The sequence below is a fragment of the Hibiscus syriacus genome, unplaced genomic scaffold (assembly GCF_006381635.1).
Source record: "Hibiscus syriacus cultivar Baekdansim isolate YM2019G1 unplaced genomic scaffold, ASM638163v2 tig00112864_pilon, whole genome shotgun sequence".
Lineage (NCBI taxonomy): Eukaryota > Viridiplantae > Streptophyta > Magnoliopsida > Malvales > Malvaceae > Hibiscus > Hibiscus syriacus.
In genome coordinates, this window is record NW_024063414.1 from 396365 (window position 1) to 418872 (window position 22508).

At 35.2% G+C, this 22508-nt stretch overlaps 4 protein-coding genes, 1 non-coding gene and 2 pseudogenes across 5 annotated transcripts; all 7 read right to left on the minus strand.

Moving 5' to 3' along the window:
• Nucleotides 1-4116: 4116 nt before the first annotated feature.
• Nucleotides 4117-4189, minus strand: TRNAK-CUU. The gene has a single exon. It is a non-coding gene; the product is annotated as a tRNA-Lys (tRNA).
• A 317-nt stretch (nt 4190-4506) lies between these two features.
• LOC120184267 lies at nt 4507-5705 on the minus strand (annotated as a pseudogene).
• Nucleotides 5706-6092: 387 nt separating this feature from the next.
• On the minus strand, nt 6093-7325 carry LOC120184330 (probable signal peptidase complex subunit 1). The gene is made up of 2 exons (XM_039188825.1): nt 7291-7325; nt 6093-6556 (listed from the first exon to the last, which is right to left on the minus strand). Exon 2 carries the CDS (start codon nt 6554-6556, stop codon nt 6290-6292), a length of 267 nt encoding a protein of 88 aa, XP_039044756.1. The 5' UTR covers nt 7291-7325; the 3' UTR covers nt 6093-6289.
• A 787-nt stretch (nt 7326-8112) lies between these two features.
• Nucleotides 8113-9938, minus strand: LOC120184329 (60S ribosomal protein L17-2). The gene is made up of 7 exons (XM_039188823.1): nt 9872-9938; nt 9719-9755; nt 9574-9614; nt 8748-8978; nt 8564-8666; nt 8407-8474; nt 8113-8204 (listed from the first exon to the last, which is right to left on the minus strand). The coding sequence occupies exons 1-7, from the start codon at nt 9872-9874 to the stop codon at nt 8148-8150; spliced, it is 540 nt and encodes a 179-aa protein (XP_039044754.1). The 5' UTR covers nt 9875-9938; the 3' UTR covers nt 8113-8147.
• LOC120184359 lies at nt 9124-9264 on the minus strand (annotated as a pseudogene).
• A 4725-nt stretch (nt 9939-14663) lies between the features above and the next one.
• On the minus strand, nt 14664-15594 carry LOC120184328 (probable methyltransferase At1g27930). The gene has a single exon (XM_039188822.1). The coding sequence runs from the start codon at nt 15568-15570 to the stop codon at nt 14692-14694; it is 879 nt and encodes a 292-aa protein (XP_039044753.1). The 5' UTR covers nt 15571-15594; the 3' UTR covers nt 14664-14691.
• Nucleotides 15595-17532: 1938 nt separating this feature from the next.
• Nucleotides 17533-19270, minus strand: LOC120184301 (stress-associated endoplasmic reticulum protein 2-like). The gene is made up of 3 exons (XM_039188802.1): nt 19094-19270; nt 18177-18333; nt 17533-17730 (listed from the first exon to the last, which is right to left on the minus strand). The coding sequence occupies exons 1-3, from the start codon at nt 19094-19096 to the stop codon at nt 17684-17686; spliced, it is 207 nt and encodes a 68-aa protein (XP_039044733.1). The 5' UTR covers nt 19097-19270; the 3' UTR covers nt 17533-17683.
• Nucleotides 19271-22508: the final 3238 nt, after the last annotated feature.

The window sequence follows — 22508 nt, forward strand, 5'->3', positions numbered from 1 at the left end:
ATGAGAAAGGAGAAAGCTCAACACGAGGCCGTGGAAGAATTAATCCAAACTCAAAGTATGACAAATCTCAAATTCGATGTTATAATTGTCAAAAATTTGGGCATTATGCTTCAGAATGTAGAGCTCCCAACAACAAAATTGAGGAGAAGGCCAATTACGTGGAGGAAAAGACAGATGGCAAAGAAACTCTTCTTCTAGCACGAAAGGAAACTGATGGTGGCCAAGCAAATTCCTGGTATCTTGACAGTGGTGCAAGCAATCACATGTGTGGAAGGAAAACATGTTTGTGGAGCTAGACGAGTCAGTAAGTGGAAATGTTTCGTTTGGAGATGATTCCACAATAGCAGTGAAAGGGAGAGGTAACATTCTTATCCGTTTGAAAGATGGGAGACATCAATTTATTTCAAATGTCTATGTGCCCAATATGAAAAGTAACATTTTAAGTTTAGGGCAACTGGTAGAGAAAGGTTATGATATTCATATGAATAATTATAATCTTTCTATAAAAGATGATAAGAATAACTTCATTGCTAAAGTGCCGATGTCAAAGATAGAATGTTCTTGATCAACATACAAAATGATGTTGCAAAGTGCCTGAAAGCTTGCTACAAAGATGCATCATGGCTTTGGCATCTTCGATTTGGGCATCTCAATTTTGGAGGTCTAGAGCTATTATCTAAGAAGGAGATGGTGAAAGGACTACCTCACATCAACCATCCTGACCAACTCTGTGAAGGGTGTCTAGTCGGGAAACAATTCAGGAAAAGCTTTCCAAAGGAGTCAGAGACAAGAGCTAAGAAGCCACTTGAGCTCATCCATACCGATGTGTGTGGACCAATCAAGCCAAGTTCTCTCGGTAACAATAACTATTTTTTCTCTTCATGATGATTTTTCAGAAAAACCTGGGTATATTTCTTGAAACAGAAGTCAGAAGTTTTTGAAGTATTCAAGAAGTTCAAAGCAGCAGTGGAGAGAGAAAGCGGTAGAAAGATCAAAGCCATGAGATCCGATCGAGGTGGAGAATTTACTTCAGGGAGTTTCAAGAGTTCTGTGAAGCAAATGGAATTCGTCGACCAATGACAGTTCCTAGATCCCCCAGCAAAATGGTGTGGCAGAAAGAAAGAATAGAACAATCCTCGACATGGCACGAAGCATGCTCAAAAGCAGAAACTACCCAAAGAATTTTGGGCGGAAGCAGTATCGTGTGCAGTCTACTTGTCAAATCGATCTCCAACAAGAAGTGTATGGGGAAAGACACCGCAAGAGGCATGGAGTGGAAGAAAGCCTGGCATTTCCCACTTGAGAACCTTTGGAAGTATAGCCCATGTTCACGTACCAGACGAGAGAAGAACGAAGCTTGATGATAAAAGCGAGAGTTTTATCTTCATCGGCTATGATGCTAATTCGAAGGGCTACAAGTTGTACAATCCAGACAATAAGAAGTTTGTGATTAGTCGAGATGTGGTCTTCAACGAAGAAGGAGAATGGGATTTTAACTCCCATACAGATGACTTCAATTTCTTTCCTCAGTTTGAAGAAGATGAGCAGACAATGAGGGAGCAACTAGATGAATCTCAACAAGAGCTTGCAACTCCACCCACTTCACCAACATCAACCATCAAGGAGACTCATCACCTTCATCATCGTCAAGTGGGAGTCAAAGTGAAAGAGTTGTGCAACGCACAAGAAGCCTTAGAGATCTCTATGAGGTAACTGAACGACAAGATAATCTTACATTATTTGTCTGTTTGCCGATTGTGAACCAGTGAGCTTTCAAGAAGCGGTACAAGAAAAGAAATGGAGAGATGCGATGGACGAAGAATCAAGGCCATCGAGAAGAATGACACATGGGAACTTACCTCACTTCCCAAGGAACATAAGGCGATAGGTGTCAAATGGGTGTACAAAACAAAGCAAAACGCCAAAGGAGAGATTGAAAGGCACAAGGCGAGGCTAGTTGCTAAAGGCTATAGTCAAAAGGCTGAATTGACTATGATGAGGTATTGCTCCTGTTGCTCGATTGGAGACTATCAGACTAATCATTTCTTTGGCAGCTCAAAAACAGAGCATGCTCTATATATCAAGATCAAAGATGAAGATATTTTGATCGTGTGCCTCTACGTGGACGATTTGATCTTCACTGGAAGCAACCCAAGCATGTTTAATGAATTCAAGGATGTGATGATGAAAGAATTCGAGATGACAGACATGGGGCTCATGGCGTACTACCTTGGCATTGAAGTTAAGCAACAAATGATGGAATTTTCTGTAAGCCAATAAGCACACCGGCAGAATACGGGATCAAGATGACCAAACATGAAGAAGGCGAAAGTGTAATCCAACATTCTTCAAAAGTTTGGTAGGAAGTCTACGCTATCTAACTTGCACGAGACCCGATATTCTTCACGCAGTTGGATTGGTTAGTCGCTACATGGAATCCCCAACAACCACCCATTTTAAAGCCGCAAAGAGAATTCTTCGCTATCTGAAAGGTACAATTGACTTTGGCTTTCTATTCAGTTTCTAATGATTACAAGCTTGTTGGATATAGCGACAGTGATTGGGGTGGAGACATAGATAATCGAAGGAGCACTACTGGATTCGTATTTTTCATGGGAGATATTGCATTCACATGTGTCAAAGAAACAACCGATTGTCACATTATCTACTTGTGAAGCGGAATATGTTGCTGCTACCTCATGTGTTTGTCATGCAATTTGGCTTAGAAATCTATTGAAGGAGATTGGTTTGATACAAGAAGCCTACCAAGGTTTGTGTCGACAACAAGTCAGCCATTGCCTTAGCGAAGAATCCAGTATTCCATGATCGAAGCAAGCACATTGATATTCGCTACCACTATATAAGGGAGTGTGTTGCAAGAAAAGATGTGAAGTTAATATGTGAAGTCACAAGATCAAGTTGCTGATATTTTTACCAAGCCACTGACCAGCGAAGACTTCTTAAGATTAAGGAACCTACTAGGGGTCACGAGATCAAGTTTAAGGGAGGGTGTTGGATCATAAACTTGATCCATTATGGGAGCCTAAACCCAAACCCAAACTAAATTGATGTCATTACTTACATCATTTAATTAAAGATGTCATTGCTTACATCATTTAATTAATGATGTCATTGCTTACATCAATTTAGTTAGGTGAGAGTTAGATATTTGTTGAATTTGTAATGGTTTAAATTAGTTTATTTGTGTGGTGTAGGATTGTTCTTGAGTAGTATAAATACCCCTTCCCATTTTAGTTTTAAGCATCAAGAAAAATTAAGAGCTTCTAAGTGAGTGAAGAAGCAAAGTCTTATAAGAGTGAGTTGTAGTTCTTGTTTTTGAGTGAGAGTACTCTTGTAATATTTGTTTGAGTTTCAATAAAAGTTGTTTGTGTGAGCGTTTTATTTCCAACAAAGACATGCTAGTGTTAACTCAGACGGGGCCTGATTAATGCAACTTGGTATTCTTCGAGCAATAGTTGAGTCATGAGGAGTGGCCTTGGAATTAAGGAAGCGTTCAGCTTCTGCGTTATCGGAATCTACTTCCAGGTTTCGAATACCATGTTTCCAAGCAATATGGAGACCCTCTAAAGTTGCCCTTAGCTCCGACTGTAAAACGGTCGAACATCCGATAAACCTTTGATCCAATAGACATTTGTATTCCGGATGATACAAACACTTGATGCTTTAATCGACGAGGGGTGCACCCCGCCATCCGTAATAAGTTTGAAGGTACCAGGAGGGGGAGGCTTCCATGTGTTCGGCTCCTTGGCCGCTTTGTTGTGTTGCGTACGCTGAAGAGTTTCCATGATCGTCCTCGCCCAAACTTTGGTCTCGTGAGTAATGTCCATTGCTGCTCGGATCTTCCCATTGAAGACGAATTCATTCCGGTTCTTCCACAGCTTCCATATAACAACGCCAAAGAGATGTCTCCAATACCACTCCTCGGATTTAATGAACTCACCTTTTTCTTCAAGACCATACCTTAGCTTCATTATGAATGCAAAACCGGAAAATGAACAATTGAAAAGAAAAGAAATTGAGAGAGAACCATAATTCTCTGATCCAACTCAACCAATAATTCGTAAAAATTAACAAATCGGAAAAGCAAAAACAAATCGCCCACCATGGGGCTCGAACCCACGACCACAAAGTTAAGAGCCTTGCGCTCTACCGACTGAGCTAGACGGGCAACTTGTCCATCTCAATGAGCACCAATAAACTAACCTAGTCCCACCTTAAACTCCCACTTCTTCTCCAATTGTGAATAAACACACAAGTATTACGCGTAGATTTTGCCTTATATAGCTTTGAGCTTTTCTTAGATATGTCTTGGCCTGGATTGGAGGGAATCATCTCTTACCTAAATTGTTTTGTATCAAATATATATATAATGATTTATTTACATAGCATTTTTTTTCGGTGAATATCTTTTTATTTTCAATTATTAATATCAGTCTTTAATTTATCTCATTTAATAATATTAAAAAGATATAAAACTAAAAGAGTTTATATATATATTTGGCATAAACCCGAAGGCTTTATATTCGAACTCTGCCATTCTGAACCCGCTGTTGCATTCGGATCATACACCACTGTTTGATCACCCTCCGCCGTGAAAAGTAGAAGCTTCCCACCCTCGTTCCCCAATCGGAACCCTACACTCGTGGTCCCCCTCGATGGGACCGGAACCCTCTTCCATGAACCGTTATCCGGGTCGAATATTGCCACCTTCCACGGGTTCTCCCACTCTATGCAGAAGAGCTTCTTCTCCACCACCACGTGTGGTGACAATGACACAACCGCTTTTCTTCATCTCGCACCAGCGGCGCTTCTTAGGGTCGTAAACATTAACGAACCTTGAGTTTTCGATTGTGAAGCTCGACCTTACACCAAAGATGTAAAGTTTCCCATTCAATCCGCATGCAAAGCAGCCCCACCGTGGTCGACGGAGGCTCTCGATAACAGTTCATTTACCTGTATCTGTACACCTCAACGGTGGAGAGGCCTTCGCCTTCAACACCGTACCCTCCGACGACATAAACCATGCCATTTACCTCCGTGCAGGCGAAATCGGCACGAGCAACGTTTAAGTCTGCTAACTTACTCCATCTGCAATTGAATATTGGCTCAAATTCTAATTGAATATAGGATATTTTATGATTAGGGTTTATAAACAAACCTGTTGAGGAAAGGATCATAATGGTAAACATCCGGGGAAGCAGAAGCAACCCCATTGATGACTGAGTAGCCCGCAATGCAAAGAAGCTTTCCTTTAACGACTGTCACCCCAAAAGCCATTTTTACAGGCCCAGGCATGGGCGGAACAAGCTGACGTTTATGTCCCAAACGATCAAAAACCTCCCACCGCCGATCCTTTCCATCGGAATCCACAGTCAAAACATAAAGCCACTCCACAAGCACCCCCGCCAACGTTCGTTCCCGTACGAATTCCTTGCTTTGAATGAACGATCTCCACGTCTTGCAAATGCCGCCCATGGCCGGGAAGCTCGAACGAGGAACGAGAGCAAGGCAGTACTTGGCTACATCATCCGGAAGATCGGGAAGCAATGGGATGCCTTCAAATTTATAGCCGTTATCCAGGGAAGTAAGACAGTCATTAGAGCCTTTGGTCCTCTTGCTTCCTCCCTCAAAACCAGTCATTTTTCTTTCTAAGATTTTTATGTACAGACAAAACAAAAATACAGACAAGTGTTTTTTCGGAATATGTAAGAGGATTTATAAGAAATTAATATAAATATAGCGGTGAAGATGGAAGAGACAGCGCGTGACGACGTCAGTCATGATTTGGATAAGATGGGTACATTACGTGCTGACTCCTACATGATAAGCTGATTTTAAATAACTCTCATTCGACAACGGTAACATTCTTTTTGGATAACGACTCCAAAAGACACCTACGTTGATTCTCATCGGTCCCTAAATTAAGGCAAGATTATTAGTATTGTCGTCATCATTTTTATCTAAAACTTCTGATGTTCGGAGGTTATACAAATTTTATGTCTGAAATTAAGTTGTGGAATTCGGGTTATTTGAATCATGATGTGAATAAAATAAGCCGAATTGGAAGAATTGTCCCCATAAAAAACATCTATAATACCCTGTTATTGTATGCTTCAAGAAGAACACTCTTCCATTAATTGTTTCATAGTTTAAAAAATTCAGGGAAATCAAGTAGATTATTGGTATCCTTCAAAGCACATAAAAGAAGAAAACATCGCTTCAGTCCCCTAATCAAACTCAAATGGTGCTAAGATCAAATTAAACGACCTTACTTCTTGGAGCCTTTCTTTTTCGAACTCACAGCCATCTGCAGCTTGGGATGCTTCTCGGCTTCAATGGGATCCAACCATTTGACTGGGTGGCGATTGAATGAAGGCCAATTTGGAACAGTGATCAATGTGGTGAGAGTCACGCCACCCGCATATACGATCATCATCATTTGAAACGATCCCAACACATACCCTGCGGCGAATGCAATCACCGCCGACAACAACAGCATTATCTGCTCTGCTAACTTCTGCCCTTGCCAATCCATCTAACATTACAATTCAACAACATAAGCCAAACTCTAGTGAACCAAAAAAAAATCCCTAAAAGAGACCTCAGTTGTACAAGGAAGTGTTGTTCTTACTAGAGGTCCCGGTTCAAGCAGAATCGTTTACAGATTTTGTGTGCCTTATCAGTGGCTAAGAAAGATTCTAAACAAATATTACATTATAATACCCGAGACTATTCAAACTAAAAAAAACATTATTACTAGCCCCCGGTAAAATTTCTACTGAATTAGCTTTTTTAGTTTGCCAACGGAGAAACATGGCATAAATCTTTGCTTCGTTTATTTCCGATTCTGCTACTACAACAGGCATCTATACCTATCATATGCAATTTTTTCTGTACACATGAATCCAATCCCCAAATCGGTTCCTCTAAGTTCCATTTTTGGTAAATCCTAGAGAGCATTGACTGTGATATGGGATCAAAGATCGATAACCTAAAACCCTAGAAGATGTTTGGTTCAATGTAAACATTGAAACTCGCAATAAGAAGATCGGAAATCAAGAACTAAAAAATCGATGGCCAAAATATTAAGGTTATAATTGGTTTCCTTTATTTTCGTCGTAATTTTAAATTTTGATCAACAAGCAAAAACATAATCAAATCAGAAAATTTAAAGAGGAGGAGGGGGAAAGCGTGAATCAATTAGGAAGCATAAACCCTAGAACTTCAATTTTACTATAGAATGAAAGAGCAAAAAGAGTGAAAACCTACCGCAAAGTGAAGTGAAGAAGCGAAGAGAACGAGAAGATGCCTGAAAGTGAAATTCGGTAACGAAAAAGAATTTTTTATATACTGGGAAGACGATAATTCATGGCCCCACGATCAAAAGCAAGAATGGTGTGACAGCCGTTGGATCAAATTGTGAATAACGTAATTGCATCTTAAATTAATTAATTCGGTGATATAAAAATCTTAAATTAATTAAATGTAGCTTACTTCTTCCCATTTAGTCCATAATATTGAAGATTTACAAATTCGTTGACACTAAAAAACCTTAATGTGTGCATCAAAATATTATTAAAAATAAATATATATTCTACAATTCTCAATTGATTGAATGATATAACCTTAAAATTTTATTATAATCAAAAATATAAATTTTGGAGCAAATTCGGGAAAAAATATATCAAATTTATGAATAATTTGTATTAGCTTTATCCTAAATTTATTCAACAATCTCCTTAATAAAAGAAATATTATTCTTTTTAGATTTTAAGTTTAAGCGGTTACATCTGCAAGATAAAATAATAATTCTAAATCATTTCAATTGATCAACATTACGATAATCATTTCATTTTAATTTAATTGGCATTTTATGTGCATAATTTCTAAATCATTAACAATGCAAAGGGCAGGCCAAAGATTGATCATTTAAAAGATCACATAAAGATGACCAACATAAATCTGAGATAACATTAAGACTAAATATGGTTTTAAAATAAGCAAAAAATCCAAATCACATATAGATAACAACTCAATTCTATTTTGAAAAATACAAAAAGCTTCCTCAAAAGCAAAATGTATCAAACCAACTCCTTTCACTCGCTAAAATATGGCAACTTTTAGACTCAAGAGGAAGCACCGCTGGACTTCTTGGACTTGCTCGCTGCCAATTGAGTTTCAGGCTGAAAGGAAACAAAGATTTTATCAATTTAATTACAAAAGAAAAGTGTAGTTTACATTCATAGAAATGTAAACTGAATCTTCGTTATTTGGACTACAGTGTGAATGTCGGATTTTATATCCTTATACCCAAGTCTGAATACGTCGATGTCACGACGAGTACTTCAAAGAGAATGGAAGAATAAGGGGGATTAACTAAATTACCTCTTTCTTGACAGGCTCTTCCTTCTCGGATAAAATCAACTCAATGTGGCATGGAGAAGACATGTAAGCTGGCAAAAAGAATGATACCATTAACATAAGAATATAAGAAAACAAAGTAGATTCAAGGTAACAATTAAGTCGTGATTTGATTACGTACGGTTGATTCTTCCATGAGCACGGTAGGTTCGACGTCTCTGTTTCTGAGCCTGGTTTACCTGGATATGAGAAATATAGAGTGCATCGACATCCAAACCTTTAACCTGCGAAATTAGTTTAATATTGTTAGAAAATGGAAGTGTGCAACAAAGCTGTTAAAAACTGAATCCACAGGATAGGAATACCTCAGCATTGCTCTCGGCATTCTTCAGCAAATCCAGGATGAACTTGGCAGATTTTACAGGCCAACGACCTTGTCCATTGGAATGCCTGTTCTTTGCCTGAGCTGTACGTCCAACACCACGACAAAAGCGTCGGAAGGGTATGGCCTGCTTGTGGGCCAAAACATCCTCCAAATACCTCTTGGCCTTAACCAAAGGCAACTTTCTTATGGCAAAAGCTGTCTCCCTAGTGTTCTATAGAACAATGCCATCAAAAACAACTCATTAGTTACCACAAGCAAGCAAGAATAGCACAAGATGGGCAAACATCGTGAAACCGATACCATAAGAACTCATTCCAATATCATAACAAAACAAGTTCCTTCAAAACAATTGGAAGATGTGTGGCATCATTTACTGAACCTTCAATCATTTCATTCACCAAGAAAGTCTAGAGGTTCACCCAATAACAATGAAAGCAAATTTGCATGAAGTTTATAAGAATCTCGTTCACAAAAGGAAACAAGAACCTTTCTTTTACTTCAGGTTTAAAACGCAAATAACAAGACAAAAAAGGTATAGCCATAAACGACACCAATTCAGAATTCTCCCTAAATTTTAAAAAAATGAACATTTTAAAGAAATTAAGAGAGAAGTTGCACAGCAGCATTGAATTATTAATCATGATAACAGTAACTGTACAGATGCTTCCAACAAAGCTACAGTTCAAAGCTAATATACATTTATCAGTGTCACACGATGATCTACTGGATCTCATAAACACTCAAATCAATACCCACAACTTCACATCAAGAAGCAAATAAAATTATATTAGATTATGATGTAATACCTTAAAATGAACCCTAAGATCTGATCCCCTTGCCTTGCAGGCTGCATGAAACCAACAATAAACATCACTGGTTGTTAAACCAAAATACTGGAATTCAAAATTTAAAGGGAAATCCTCCAGAATAAAGTAAAGAGTGGGCTCTTACACTTGGTGGGGTTATCAGGCTCCTTCGAATACTTCACCTGAAAAACGATTCAAAATAAAATCGAGTTCAATGTTATAAATATCATTTTTTTTAAAAACAACAAAATAGAGTTCAGAATATGAATTGTATAAGCTAATGAAGCAAAATCAGTACCATGGCTGCTGATTTGGTTGTTACTTGCGCTGTCTAAGGTGTTGTTTTGATGTCCGACTAGCCGAACTATCTAACACTTTATATAGGGTTCCTGTCTTTTAGGGTTTTAAAGTAGCCTGGTTTTTATAATCTAGGGTTTGGATTGGGGTATTTTATAGCAAAGTGAATTGAAAATAGAGGATCCAACCCAACTCTTTGATTTAGGGTCCATTGCTCTAATCTCTGGACAAAATTGGCCCAGTACGGTCTATGAGCCTTTTATTTAGTGTATTTTGGGATCTACAGTATTTTCTACCGTAACATAAAACTCGTCACGTCGATGTGATGAATTCTAATAAAAAATTCAATTTTTTAACTTGATGTGATAAATTTTAATAAAAATATATTTTATTAAAAGTTTGAACAAAAAAATATTTTTATTAGAACTTATTACTTCGACGTGACGAATTTCATAAATATTTTAAAAAATACCGTACGTCCCAAAATAAACTTTTACTTGTCATATTTTATCAAATAATTTACCCATTTGCCCTATTGAAAAAAAAACTAAGTTCTGCAATAAACATGAAACATTACATAGCAATCCGTTAGGTAAACTATCTAATAGGTGTCTCTATTATAGAAATCTATTCAAATTAGTCCAGTTTCTACTAAATAGATCTCTCTACTATTAAACAAAATATAATACAAACAAATACTCTTAACGTTTGACAATATATACAATTTTACCTTCTTTTTTTAAAACATTTGACCCCACGTTTCCTTTTGATCATATGGACTTTGACTCTATCTTGACTCGATCACCAACTCACCACTCACAAATACACAATACCCGCTTTCCTTCACTCTTTCCGTGATTAAACAATCATCACGATTTTCAACATAGCGATTATAATAATTGTTATTCAATCTATTTGGGAAGGATTAATGCATTAATCATTAAGAACATTACGTAAAGCAAGTCGTTGGTCCGCCCCGCCATGCGTGCCTTGTTATGTTGCAATACAAAATACAAAGCTTCATCCGTTGACTCGATTATTAAAATATTAAAATAAGAGTTTAAACTATACAATTTTCTTAAATATGTGTCTAAATTATGTTTTAACTCATTCAGATGTCTAACGTTACAAACATTATACATTTAAATGCTTGGACAGTAAACGATGTTGATTTTTCCGTTAAGTGACAAGTGACACAATATGATAAATTTAAAATTTTTATTTAAAACTAAAAAATTAAATTATATATTTAAAAAAACATAAATTTTGAAATAAACCCAAAACTTTAAAAACATTTACTTCAAGCCCTAAACCTACGCTTTGCCATCGGTGAAGCTCCACCCGACCTCCCCTCCCCTTGGTGACCAAAACCCCTATGAAATCGTGACCGACCGGTGGTCGATCGACGACGAATCTACGCTTTATACCTCGCGAACCCTAGGTTGAAAATCGTGATCTCACACGATTTTAACAGCCAATCGACGACAATCACTGTAACGTATGACTAGGAGGATGGAAAGTACTGCGTCGGCGATGATGATCATGGCAGGAAAGAGAGACGGGTGATAGGTTAAGGTTAGGATTTGAGGATTCTATGGATTTGAGTGCTATTCTATAATGTAAGAGAAATTAGGATTTTATTTAACGTCGTTAACTGCTCATACACCTAAATGGGTAACGTTTGACACTTAGATGAGTCAAAAAATAATTTAGGCAATTGAGAAAAGAAACATAATTTAGGCTCTTATTTTAGTATAAAACTTAAAAAAAATGTTATCTTCTCTAAATATCTCGAATTTGAACAATCACGTTTATAGGATACATATGCATTATCAATGACCTAAAAAGATTTTAAACAAAAGTTATATTATGATCTCCTCGTGCTATTAAAAAAAATCAATAGTAATCTCACCAAAAATATTAGATTTACCGTTTACCCAAAAAATAACTATTAGATTGACTATTTACCGGAAAAATAACTATTAGACGAAGAATTTTGTTGTCTCGTCTTGATAAACACTGGCTTCACAGTTGAAGCCTTCTAGAAAGATGAGAAAACTTCCTTTCAATCAACACAAGCCCAAACCAAGGCCGCAGTATATTGCGGGCTAAATGAAGATGAGAGTTTACTTTATTACTCCATTTCATAATAATTACATGAACCGGGGTTTTTTTTTTCTACTGCTTTAATTATTATTTAAAAATCTGTCAACGGATCTACCAGCACATGCCTAAACAAATGTTGAAAGTATACTTAAAGCTATCTAAATCATTCTTTAATTAAATTGCTATGTTGTTGACTTTTCTAGATCATCTCTGTAGCACCTTCCTAATAATAAAACAATTTAACTTAGGTATAACTCATAAATATACCGGTAAAAAGGACAGAGAATAGAGCGGAGTTAATTATGTAATTATGTATCAGGTTTTTATTATGTAATTATGTATCAGGTTTTTATTATGTAATTATGTACCAGGTTTTTATTATAAACAGAGATGTAACATAAACGTATGAGATATATTTAATAAAACTTCTAGCGTCGTCTAGGCACCAAGGGCGTAAGCACATTGTCGAACCTCGTTAAAATTCTCGTGTTCTTTCGTTTTCTTTACCCGATTCTTCAACAGTAAAAATAAATATTCGAAATATACTTAAAGTTAATTTTAGGTATTTAAATAAAATTTTGTTAAAAATAAGTGTTTCACGCTTTTAACGTTACACTTTTATGTGTCTAGATCATTACCAATGCTAAATTAAATCATTTAGTGATACGTGTTAGACATAAAAATTTTAAAATTTTATAAACCTTACACGTGTCACTTAACGATCGATTTTAACAATAGACACCTGATAGTGTAACATTGGAAACGTTAATCACTTATTTTTAACGAAAAATTTTATATACAGCTAAAGTTAACTTTACTTATTTTTGCATTAGGCCTAATAAATTACGGGTAAATTACTCATTTAGTACCTAAAATTTAGGGATAGTTTTGATTTTAGTTTTTATTTTATTTTAGTATTCCATCATTGAAAATTTAAGTTTTTGTTTCATTTTTGTACCAATTTAAAATTTAAAGTTAAGTTTTGAAAAGATAAAAAATTTAGGTATTAAACGGACCAAAACTGATAGTTTAGGTACTAAACGCGTTAAGTTTTTAATAGCAGTGTACTAAAATGAGATAAAAACTAAATGTTAGGTATGCTTTTAAGAAAAATGAAAGTATAGGTATTAAAATATACCAAAACTAATATTTTAGGTATTAAGTACATAGTTTACCCTTAGGGTGCGTTTAGTTCACGAAATGTAAGATTACCAGTAGGAATGTAATATTACCAGGGAATAGAATTACTAAGAATGTTGTATTTTGTGTTTGGTTGGCTTAGCAGGAATATAAGATTATCGTGTTTGGTTATAGGAATAAAATATTATTGGAATATATATTTGATCAAATTGTCCTTATTATATATTTGTTTTTCTAACAAGTTGAAAAATAATTATATATTTTCTTTAAAAAATTTAAATTCATAAAATTTATATAATTTTTTTACAAAATTGAAAATATAAAAAGGTTTAATGAAAGGATAAAATTTTATTTTAACCCCTGAACTTCATATAAAATTTTAATTATAGATTTTTTTTGTAAATCTAAAATAGTTTAAGGATAAATTTTTAATTTAACCTTTGTAGAATTTTTATTATTCAATGACAGAATAATGATATTTTTGAAAAAAAATTATGGGCATTTTAGTCCAAAACGTCGGTAATCCAGTAATACATAAGGAAAAGAAGGTAATAACATTCCCGGTAATATATTCAAAAAATCCACTATTGGTAATCTTACATTATCGAAAATGGGATTCGCGAGCTAACCAAACGAGGGAATGTAGATTCCATTCCCAATAGAATCTCACATTCCTCATCCAAATCAAGGATTGTGGTCTCACATTCCCATGTTTGGTTGGCCGGGAATCTCATTCTCGGTAATGTTTTATTACCAATAGTAGATTTTTTGGGTATATTACCGGGAATGTCATTACCTCCATTCTCTTAGGTATTGTAACATTACCGACATTTTGGACTAAAATGCCCTTAAATTTTTATTTTTTTTAAAAAATATACTTCTTCTGTCATTGAATAATAAAAATTATATGAAGGTTAAATTACAAATTTATCCTTAAATTATTTTAGAGTTACAAAAAAAATCTATAATTAAAATTTTATATGAAGTTCAGGGGTTAAAAAAAATTTACCCTTTCATTAAACTTTTTTTATATTTTTAATTTTGTAAAAAAATTATATAAATATTATGAATTTAATTTTTTTAAAGAAAATATATAAATATTTTACAATTTGTAATATTATACAAATATATAATAAGGACAATTTGGTCAAATATACATTCCAATAGTCTTTTATTCCTTTAAAAAGACACGGTAATCTTACATTCCTGCTAAACCAACCAAACACAAAATACAACATTCCCAGTAATCCTATTCCCTGGTAATATTTTATTTCCACTGATAATCTTATATTCCGTGAACCAATCGCACCCTTAAAGTTAATCCTGAAATCAGAGTATAATCAGTTTTCAAACAAATTTAATCACTTAAAACTGAGCAAAATATTTTATTTAAGTGAACCCTTGTTGTTTAATCTACATCCATGATCCAAGCATTTGTTTACAAGCAGGGAATAGCTTATTAGGGGTCAAACATGAACATGCCACTCCATCAATGGAGATTCATCTTTTCATTTTTAAAGTAATATCTATATTTAATTTCCGACACAAGTGAACCATGGCTGAAAAGGAGTGCCTCTAGCAAAACTGAGCGCCGTCGTGGCTGCTCATGTCAGCGGCGGACGGAATCTCAAAATGCCAAAGTCTACCGACGGTCTTGACCAAGAATTTTCTACACAAAAACTCCTCGGCGAAAGTCTTCTCTATCTTCCGATCAACGTCGTGCAAGAACACGTGCGTGACACCGGGACCTTTCCGGTTCCTCGCCATGACGGCCGCCGAGAAAATCGCCGCCATTCTACCGGGCGCCTCCGGGAAATAGCCACGCGGCGCATCGATCATTATTAAATCCCACTCCGTGTCGTAGAACTCATCGGGGAACCCCGTCAAGGCAAGCTTGCATTTCTCGTTGCCGCGCAAGTAAGCTTTCGAAGGGAAACAGCTCGGCTCCGAGCGGTAATGGGAGAGCAAACGGTCGGCTTCCATGAGCTGTGTACGGTACTTGACGGGATGCGCGTGCAGGTTCGGCGCGTCTCGGAGCACCGTCTGGACCCATTTCGGATCCTCTTCGAGGAAAACGGTGTTGCCGTTCGGGTTGAGTGAAGTCCACATCAAGGAATCGTACCCGAGTCCGAAGACGAGGAAATTACACGGAGAACGCTTCTTGAGGACGTCCAACGTAACGGAGATCTCCCCGAAGTTTTGCTGCGGCACGATTCGCGACGTGGCGTAGTGGACGATGGCTTCGAGCTGGACCGGCGTGGCGGAGTTTTCAGCTACGGCTGCTTGAGAGGATGGTCTGATGTTGGCGACGGAGCACAGCAGAGAGTAGTCGGCTTCTTTTAGGAAACTAGAGGTTAGTATAGCTCCGGCGACGAGGCCGGCGATAACGAGAGGGAAAATCCATCTCCTATCGGCCGGGAAATGCCCACTTCTAGCAGTCTCTTCTCTGTTCATTCTCTCTTTGTTTCACTTAACCAATAATCTGATTAAATGAAGAAAATAAGAATAAATTCTGGATTTAAATTTTGACGTACTCTTCTTATATAGAAGATGGAGGAGAACAGAAAGGTTATGGAATAGGCGAACCACATAAGAAATAAAATAAATATATTTCTTTATTTGATCTGGGAGCATCATATACATATATAATTAATATAATTAAACTACTTGTAGTAACTAATTTAGTTTATTTATAGATTATTCTGAACTAAATCTTACCAAATTTATTATAAAAATAATTGATAATATTGAATGTTAAAATTTAAATCCCTATAGTTATTTAAAAAATTTAACATTTTATCTCAATATATCAATTAATAATCAATATCATTAAAGTTAATTTAAAAATTGACAAAATTGTAATATATATATGAATTCCTTTGAATATTATTATTAAAATATATGAATTATTAAATTTTATTTTATATTTTAAACATTTTTTGCTAATGTAATTAATAATAATTTGGGGGAGAAGGGGGGGGGGGGGAGTTATTATAGGGCACCTCAGGAGTGGGAAGCATGATCCTATAGAATATCTGTCCCATGTTATGCTTGAGTCTTACCTTGTCTCATGGCGTAGCATCTGGTGGTTGGTGGATGTATTGCTGTGGGGTCCACACTTTTTTACTGTACGTTTAAATAAAAATATCTATATTATATTCATTTTTTATCTTAAATATTTATTTTCTTATAAAAATAATCTAATTATATTTGGTTATTATTTTAACTCTTCTTTTTTATATTAATCCGGGATAAGTTAAAAATAGTATATGTTCGAAGATAAATCTTAATTATTTGATAATTGACATTAAACGCTCACGATTATGATATTCTTGATGTTCAATATGGTATTGATTTTATTTAAATTGTTTTTAAATTAAATTTAAAAACAATAGATTCTGAACCTATTTATATTTTTTTTTACTATCTCTACCATTAGTTTAAAATCCGTCCATTTTATCATTCGCAATCACTTCTATTTCCATTTTATCATTTGATAGATCGTTAATTAAGTTAAACTGTATTCAAAAACCTTTAATCAAACTAAAATAATTTACAGATAAATCCTTATCGAACCAAAATAATATATACGGAAATAGTTAATTTTTTTTGAATTAATCATTGTTATCTGATCTATTGACCGACTAATCTAGATCGAGTACTGCAGAGGCGAGGGAGATCCTCCCAACCCAGTTTACTCCATTCGAAAAACACCAGGATTCAAACCCCTAACTTTGCTTAAGGAACTTAGTGTCTCATCCCACTAGATCAACTGGTTGTTAGTCGAAAATAATTAATTTAATTCAACGAATATCTTTCCAACTACATACGTGAATAAATACTGAAATAAGCTATCTCCTTAATTTATCAACTCTTTATGACTAATTTATTACCATAGCTTGTCTAGTTGGTGTTGTTAAATGTTAAGTATTATTTTTGATTTGTTGCCAGAGTACTCCCGGCCCTTCCTGCTCTTAATCATACCATGGACAAAACTAGATTGGCTTATATATTCAGGAAGTCCTTAAGCTACTATATCTTATTCAAATTAGTCCTTGAAGTTCTTTAAACCAAAATAAACCCATATTCTTTAATGCATGTTCATGAAAGTTTGATTTTGATCGGTTGGCATTTTCCAAAGCTCATCGCAAATTTATTGGTTGCAAAAGATCTGCATAACCATCCAAGCATAGCGAAATGTATTTTATTAAAATTATTTTAGTATAATAAAAGTTTAAAACAAAATCAAAAAATTATTTGCTTATCTATATGAAAGTTTTATTATTTTCCCCTTTTTTCGTTATTCTTTTTGTTTATAACATAAAAATATAAATAATTTCTTAATAGATTAATATATAGAATAAAAAATAGTTTAACACTTTTTGAAGACAATACTAAACGTGGCTTATTCGGAAGTGAGACATTAAAATAAAAAATAACATATAAAATATAACAAAGAGACAAGTAGTTGAGGTCTTATTCAAATTCTAAATGTATCATATGTTTCCTACATAACCAAATTTAAAAGAGAAAGCCAGGCAATTTCCTGAAATTGGGTTATGAGGGCTTATGCAAAGCCTCCGCTGGTCGCCGTCCTGATAATCTGGAAGAGAGCTGTTATAAAGAATGAAAGAAAGAAAATTTTCAGTAAAATGTTATATCGTTCCGACTTCTCATTTTTCCAAGTACATGCATTGTACATTCGTGTTCAACATATAAATACAAAGATATAACATCCAAAGATCCTTGGAACTGTGTCCAACATGTACTCGTATCGGAGACTCGTAGATCTTTAGGATGGGCAAGATGTTCTCGTTGCCAAATATATATACCTGGTGGTAAGCTATTGCTATAAAGACTATTTACTTAAGAAACAAGCATAAACAGCAAACAGGCATAAGCATAGACGCAGTATGCCATGTATTTTCTATCTGCATTACCAATGGCACTCTGACCATACTATGGCAAAACTCAAGCCTTGCATTTGCTATTTTAAAAAGTTACCGTGGGATATATAAGGGAAATATGATCGTTAAAGGATTAGCTGCAGAGAATCTTACATGATCCAATGACAACGAACACGAAGAACCCAAGCAGTACAGGTCCCACAGGATAGTCCTTCCCTTTCTTTGTGGTCGTTTCGGGCACAGCTCCTCTCTTCGTTATGTTCTTCTGGAATTTCTCCACCTTCTTCTCTGCAAGGCGCCTTGATGTAGTCTGCACATATAAAAAAGGACACCATGTAAAGGGATAATATTTTTTCCCTACAAAGTTTAAAGCATTTCGTTTGCTACCATAGAAAGGCGAAATGTGTTTTGGTCATAATTTTAGCATTCGATGCACAATGAAAAACCAGTAGTTTCAAAATTTTGAGATAAATCACAAACTATACATGAATTTCAAATCAAGGTGTAATTTAATAGGAAATTATGATACTTTTATTTTGATTCAATTTGACATATTACTATTGTACATACAAATAAATCTATTGAATCAAATCAAGGTTTATCGCAATTCACATTGGATAAAAAGAATCATATCTCATTTAAGGAGTTGTATTTTTGAAATCTGAAAAGAAAGAGAATTATGAACTAGAGTTCTAACCATCTGCAGTTGATCATATCAAGAGTTCTAAATGGATGATACAGCTATGAAAGGTACTACTAGTTCAGGAAATAATGCGATTAAATTTTGTATCCAATAAAAAGCTAAATAAAGGTTATCCGAGCTAATTTATTCGCATGTTATGGAGTTTGAACGCATACATGATCAAATATTAGTCATATAAATCAGCTAAATTGAGATCTACAATCAAAACGCGCGCTCACACACATATAGATCAGATCGTTTCAGGTACAAGCAGATTAACGGAAAAATGAATTCATAAAAGAGAATTGTGAAAATCGATACCCGATGATCATAAAACAAATTAACAGTTTCGAAAAAGAAAAAAAAAGAGGAAAAACAAAAAAATTACCATGGCGACGGCAAGATCAGGCAGTCGGGGACGATTGCAGCGATAAAGTGTACGAATATTCCAGACGATATGTTAATTCTTCCCCCGAGCAAGATTTTCTTCTCTAGTTTTCTCGCGAAAAATCTCCCAAATTCATAGAAGGAAATGACAAACGAATTCATCCGCGTTTTATATAACAGAAATGATAATTTGGTAAACTACTGAAATAGTCACTTTTAGTTCATAAATTTTTATCCTAGTCACTAAACTTTTAAAAATTACATTATAATATTATAACGATTTTTGAGTCGGCCCAAAAGGGAGAGCACCATGGGTTTTTTTTGGCCCATTACGCCTTACGGGTTTATTATTTATTTAGCCCAACACCGCCCTCAACGAAATAATTTTGGAAACTACGACATTTGCTACAGTGCACTAGGGACTCGTCATCTCGAAATGACGAGTTCCCTCAGATATTATTTTAAATGGTCCTACGTGATGGGCTCCATGTGGGCTATTATTTTATTCTCAGTAAAATGACTCGTCACGTCGAGGTAATGAGTTCATTAAAAAATATTTTTTAAATTACAAAATAAAAATAAATTTTAGAAAATTAAAAAAAATCGAACAACCTCGGCACTTCGAGTTCCTTCAAATTAAAAAAATAGTCGTTTTGTATCCGTTGGTCAACGAGCAGAAGGGCAATAGTCAGCAACAATCACTTGAAACTCATCACCTCGATGTGATGAGTTCGGCCGGATAATTTTTTTAAAAAATAATAAAAATAAAATTATTTATATTTTAAAAATACAAAGTAAATAAATAATTGTAAAAAAATAATTTTTTTTACAGAAAAATTACTTAGAAAATTTATCTATATTTTCTAAATTCTTGACGATGTCTAGGAGTTGTCGAATGATAATGACACGGGGCTCGTCGAGTATGTTGGGTCGTAAGCATTGATGAATATCTTCGTCGTCTTTCTGAGGAGGTTTACTGAACGTACTTTGAGATCCAACTTAAAAATACGGGGATAGGGGTATGATACTTGACACCATCATCGCCGTAACTGATTCGATTTGGCTACTAATTTGTTTACCATATAGGATATGGTCCTACTCACCCGCAACCACATGTTCTTTCGAAGATGTTTGATTGTATTGCGGTGCATCCCATGAACCTCCAACTTAATTTGGTCGAGTCTCGACTGAAGTATGAAATAGAGGATAGAAATCAAAACTAGACTGAGATGTATAATAACACTCTTCAGTTGTAGATGCTAAAGCGGAATATGATGACAACGCTTTCTTCTTGGACTTGGACTTGGCGCATGTGCCCTAGTGATGTTCCAATTCTCCTCTCTTCTGGTGTCGTCAGATATGGTTTCTCATTTGCTTCGTAATTTCTGAGATAGGGAGAATTGTCGAAATCTAGGTCCAGCGGTGTAATATCGTGACGCAGGGGGAGCAATAGTTCACGTTGATTCCATAGCTCGATGTAGAAAGCGTGTTTCACTTGCCAATTTTCATTATGTTTCTCACGCGTATCAATTCTATGGAACGCGTCCATATCAATCATTTGCGTAGGAATTGGCTGGTGCGACGCAAACTGTTGCATCACTTTATCAGCGACGTACCACTCAACAATCGCATAATACAATAACAACGTCACGACACACCATAAGTGAGACCCCTCAAAATATTGCACCGACAATAACTGGTTGATCTCCTCGTCAACATACGGAAGCTAAGAAAACTATAAATATTAAATATCAAAGTTAGTATATATAAAGTTAAAAATAAAAAATAAAAGAACAAATGCATACCACACATCGACCGACGATGTTGATCCTCATTCGTATATCTCATGCAGTGGCACCTGCCAACTTCGTCTCGGATATTTTATAACGCCATCTAAAATATTTAAAAATTATTTAGTTTAACATGATATCAAATTTTTTATTTTATAAATTACAACAGTTGTTACAGTGGTTTAGAATTCATCACGTGGGCATGATGTGTAAAATATATTTTTATTGAAATTTGTCATTCTGACGTCACAAAATCTAATAAAATAATTTATATTTTATCATAACTCGTCATGTGGTCGTAACGAGTTTGCCTTGCACTGTTACATTTTCCGTAGATCCCAAAATAATTTTGGAGATAGCCTAATTGGCTAATTTTTCACCCGCATGACCTAATGGGCCAAAAAAAAAAACCAACTTTTTATATTGTTTGGACTGGAATATTAATTTTTAGATATGAAAAAGTATATAAGATAAATATATTCATTTTTTTATTTTTTTATTTTTAGAATTGTCGAGTTTTTGAAAGATCATATTCCCATACAATAATTATAATAGATGTTAAATATAAATGTAGAATTCAAATATCTTTAAAGAAAATGGAGAGCTGGAGCATTTCCTAAAGGAATAGGAGGTTGGGTGCATGTTGCCATGATTTGATAGTGATGAATATACATACATACATGTCTCGATAACTTTCTCTAGAAGCTCTACTCAGCTCATGAACTGCATATGTATGCAAATGAAAGCTATGGGACTATTTTATCATATGACATATCCATCTAACATGAAGCAATTATCTCTTAGTTTGAGTTAAAAGCTTTTAACTCATCCCATTGATCTGAAACTTTGTAATTTAGTCTCTTCAATCTTCAAACTGAAGTTTTCATCATTTAAATTGCTGATATAATACCTTCTTTGATATGTCTATTGATACATAATGTCCCTAAAGAGTTATGGATGCTAAATTATGCTTAGCAGACATGCAAAAGTAGGGTGAAGGTGCATAAAGATATGCCCACCCTTGTACTATTCTACTACTCTCAGAATTACAAACGAAGAATACGTATAACGTATATATATATATGTTTAAGAAGTTATACACAAAATTTAAAAATATAGAATATTTCTAAAAGGGCAAAAAGAGTGGAGCTTGTGTAATGTCCTCACCAGTCACCACTCACCAATGAACTTGATCACTTGTTGCATGTAATAATTGTGATAGGGAGATTGATGTCTTCCTCTTAGTGTCACTTTCCTTTTACTGAAACAACAATGATTGAAACTACCACATTTGCTTGGCCTGCAGATTGCGACTACAATGACCAACCAAACTGCTGCAAGTGCTTTCTGCACCAGCCATGGTGCTGATTGTCAACCATGTGTGAAAAGGAGAGAGAGAAAAAGAAAAGAAAGGTCACTTTTTCAGTGTTGGATGAATGCCACGTGTTGTGGCCGTCATTATCTGCATATTCCAAGTTCATCTCCCGTCATGATGAGTTTCATGTTAGGAAAGGCGTGCCCTTTATGTTCTTTTATCTACTCTACGGGTCGTAGCTCTTTTGGATTCACTTTTTACACGTTAAACTGATCGTCAACCATGATTTACACATAAAAAAAAAAGGCTGA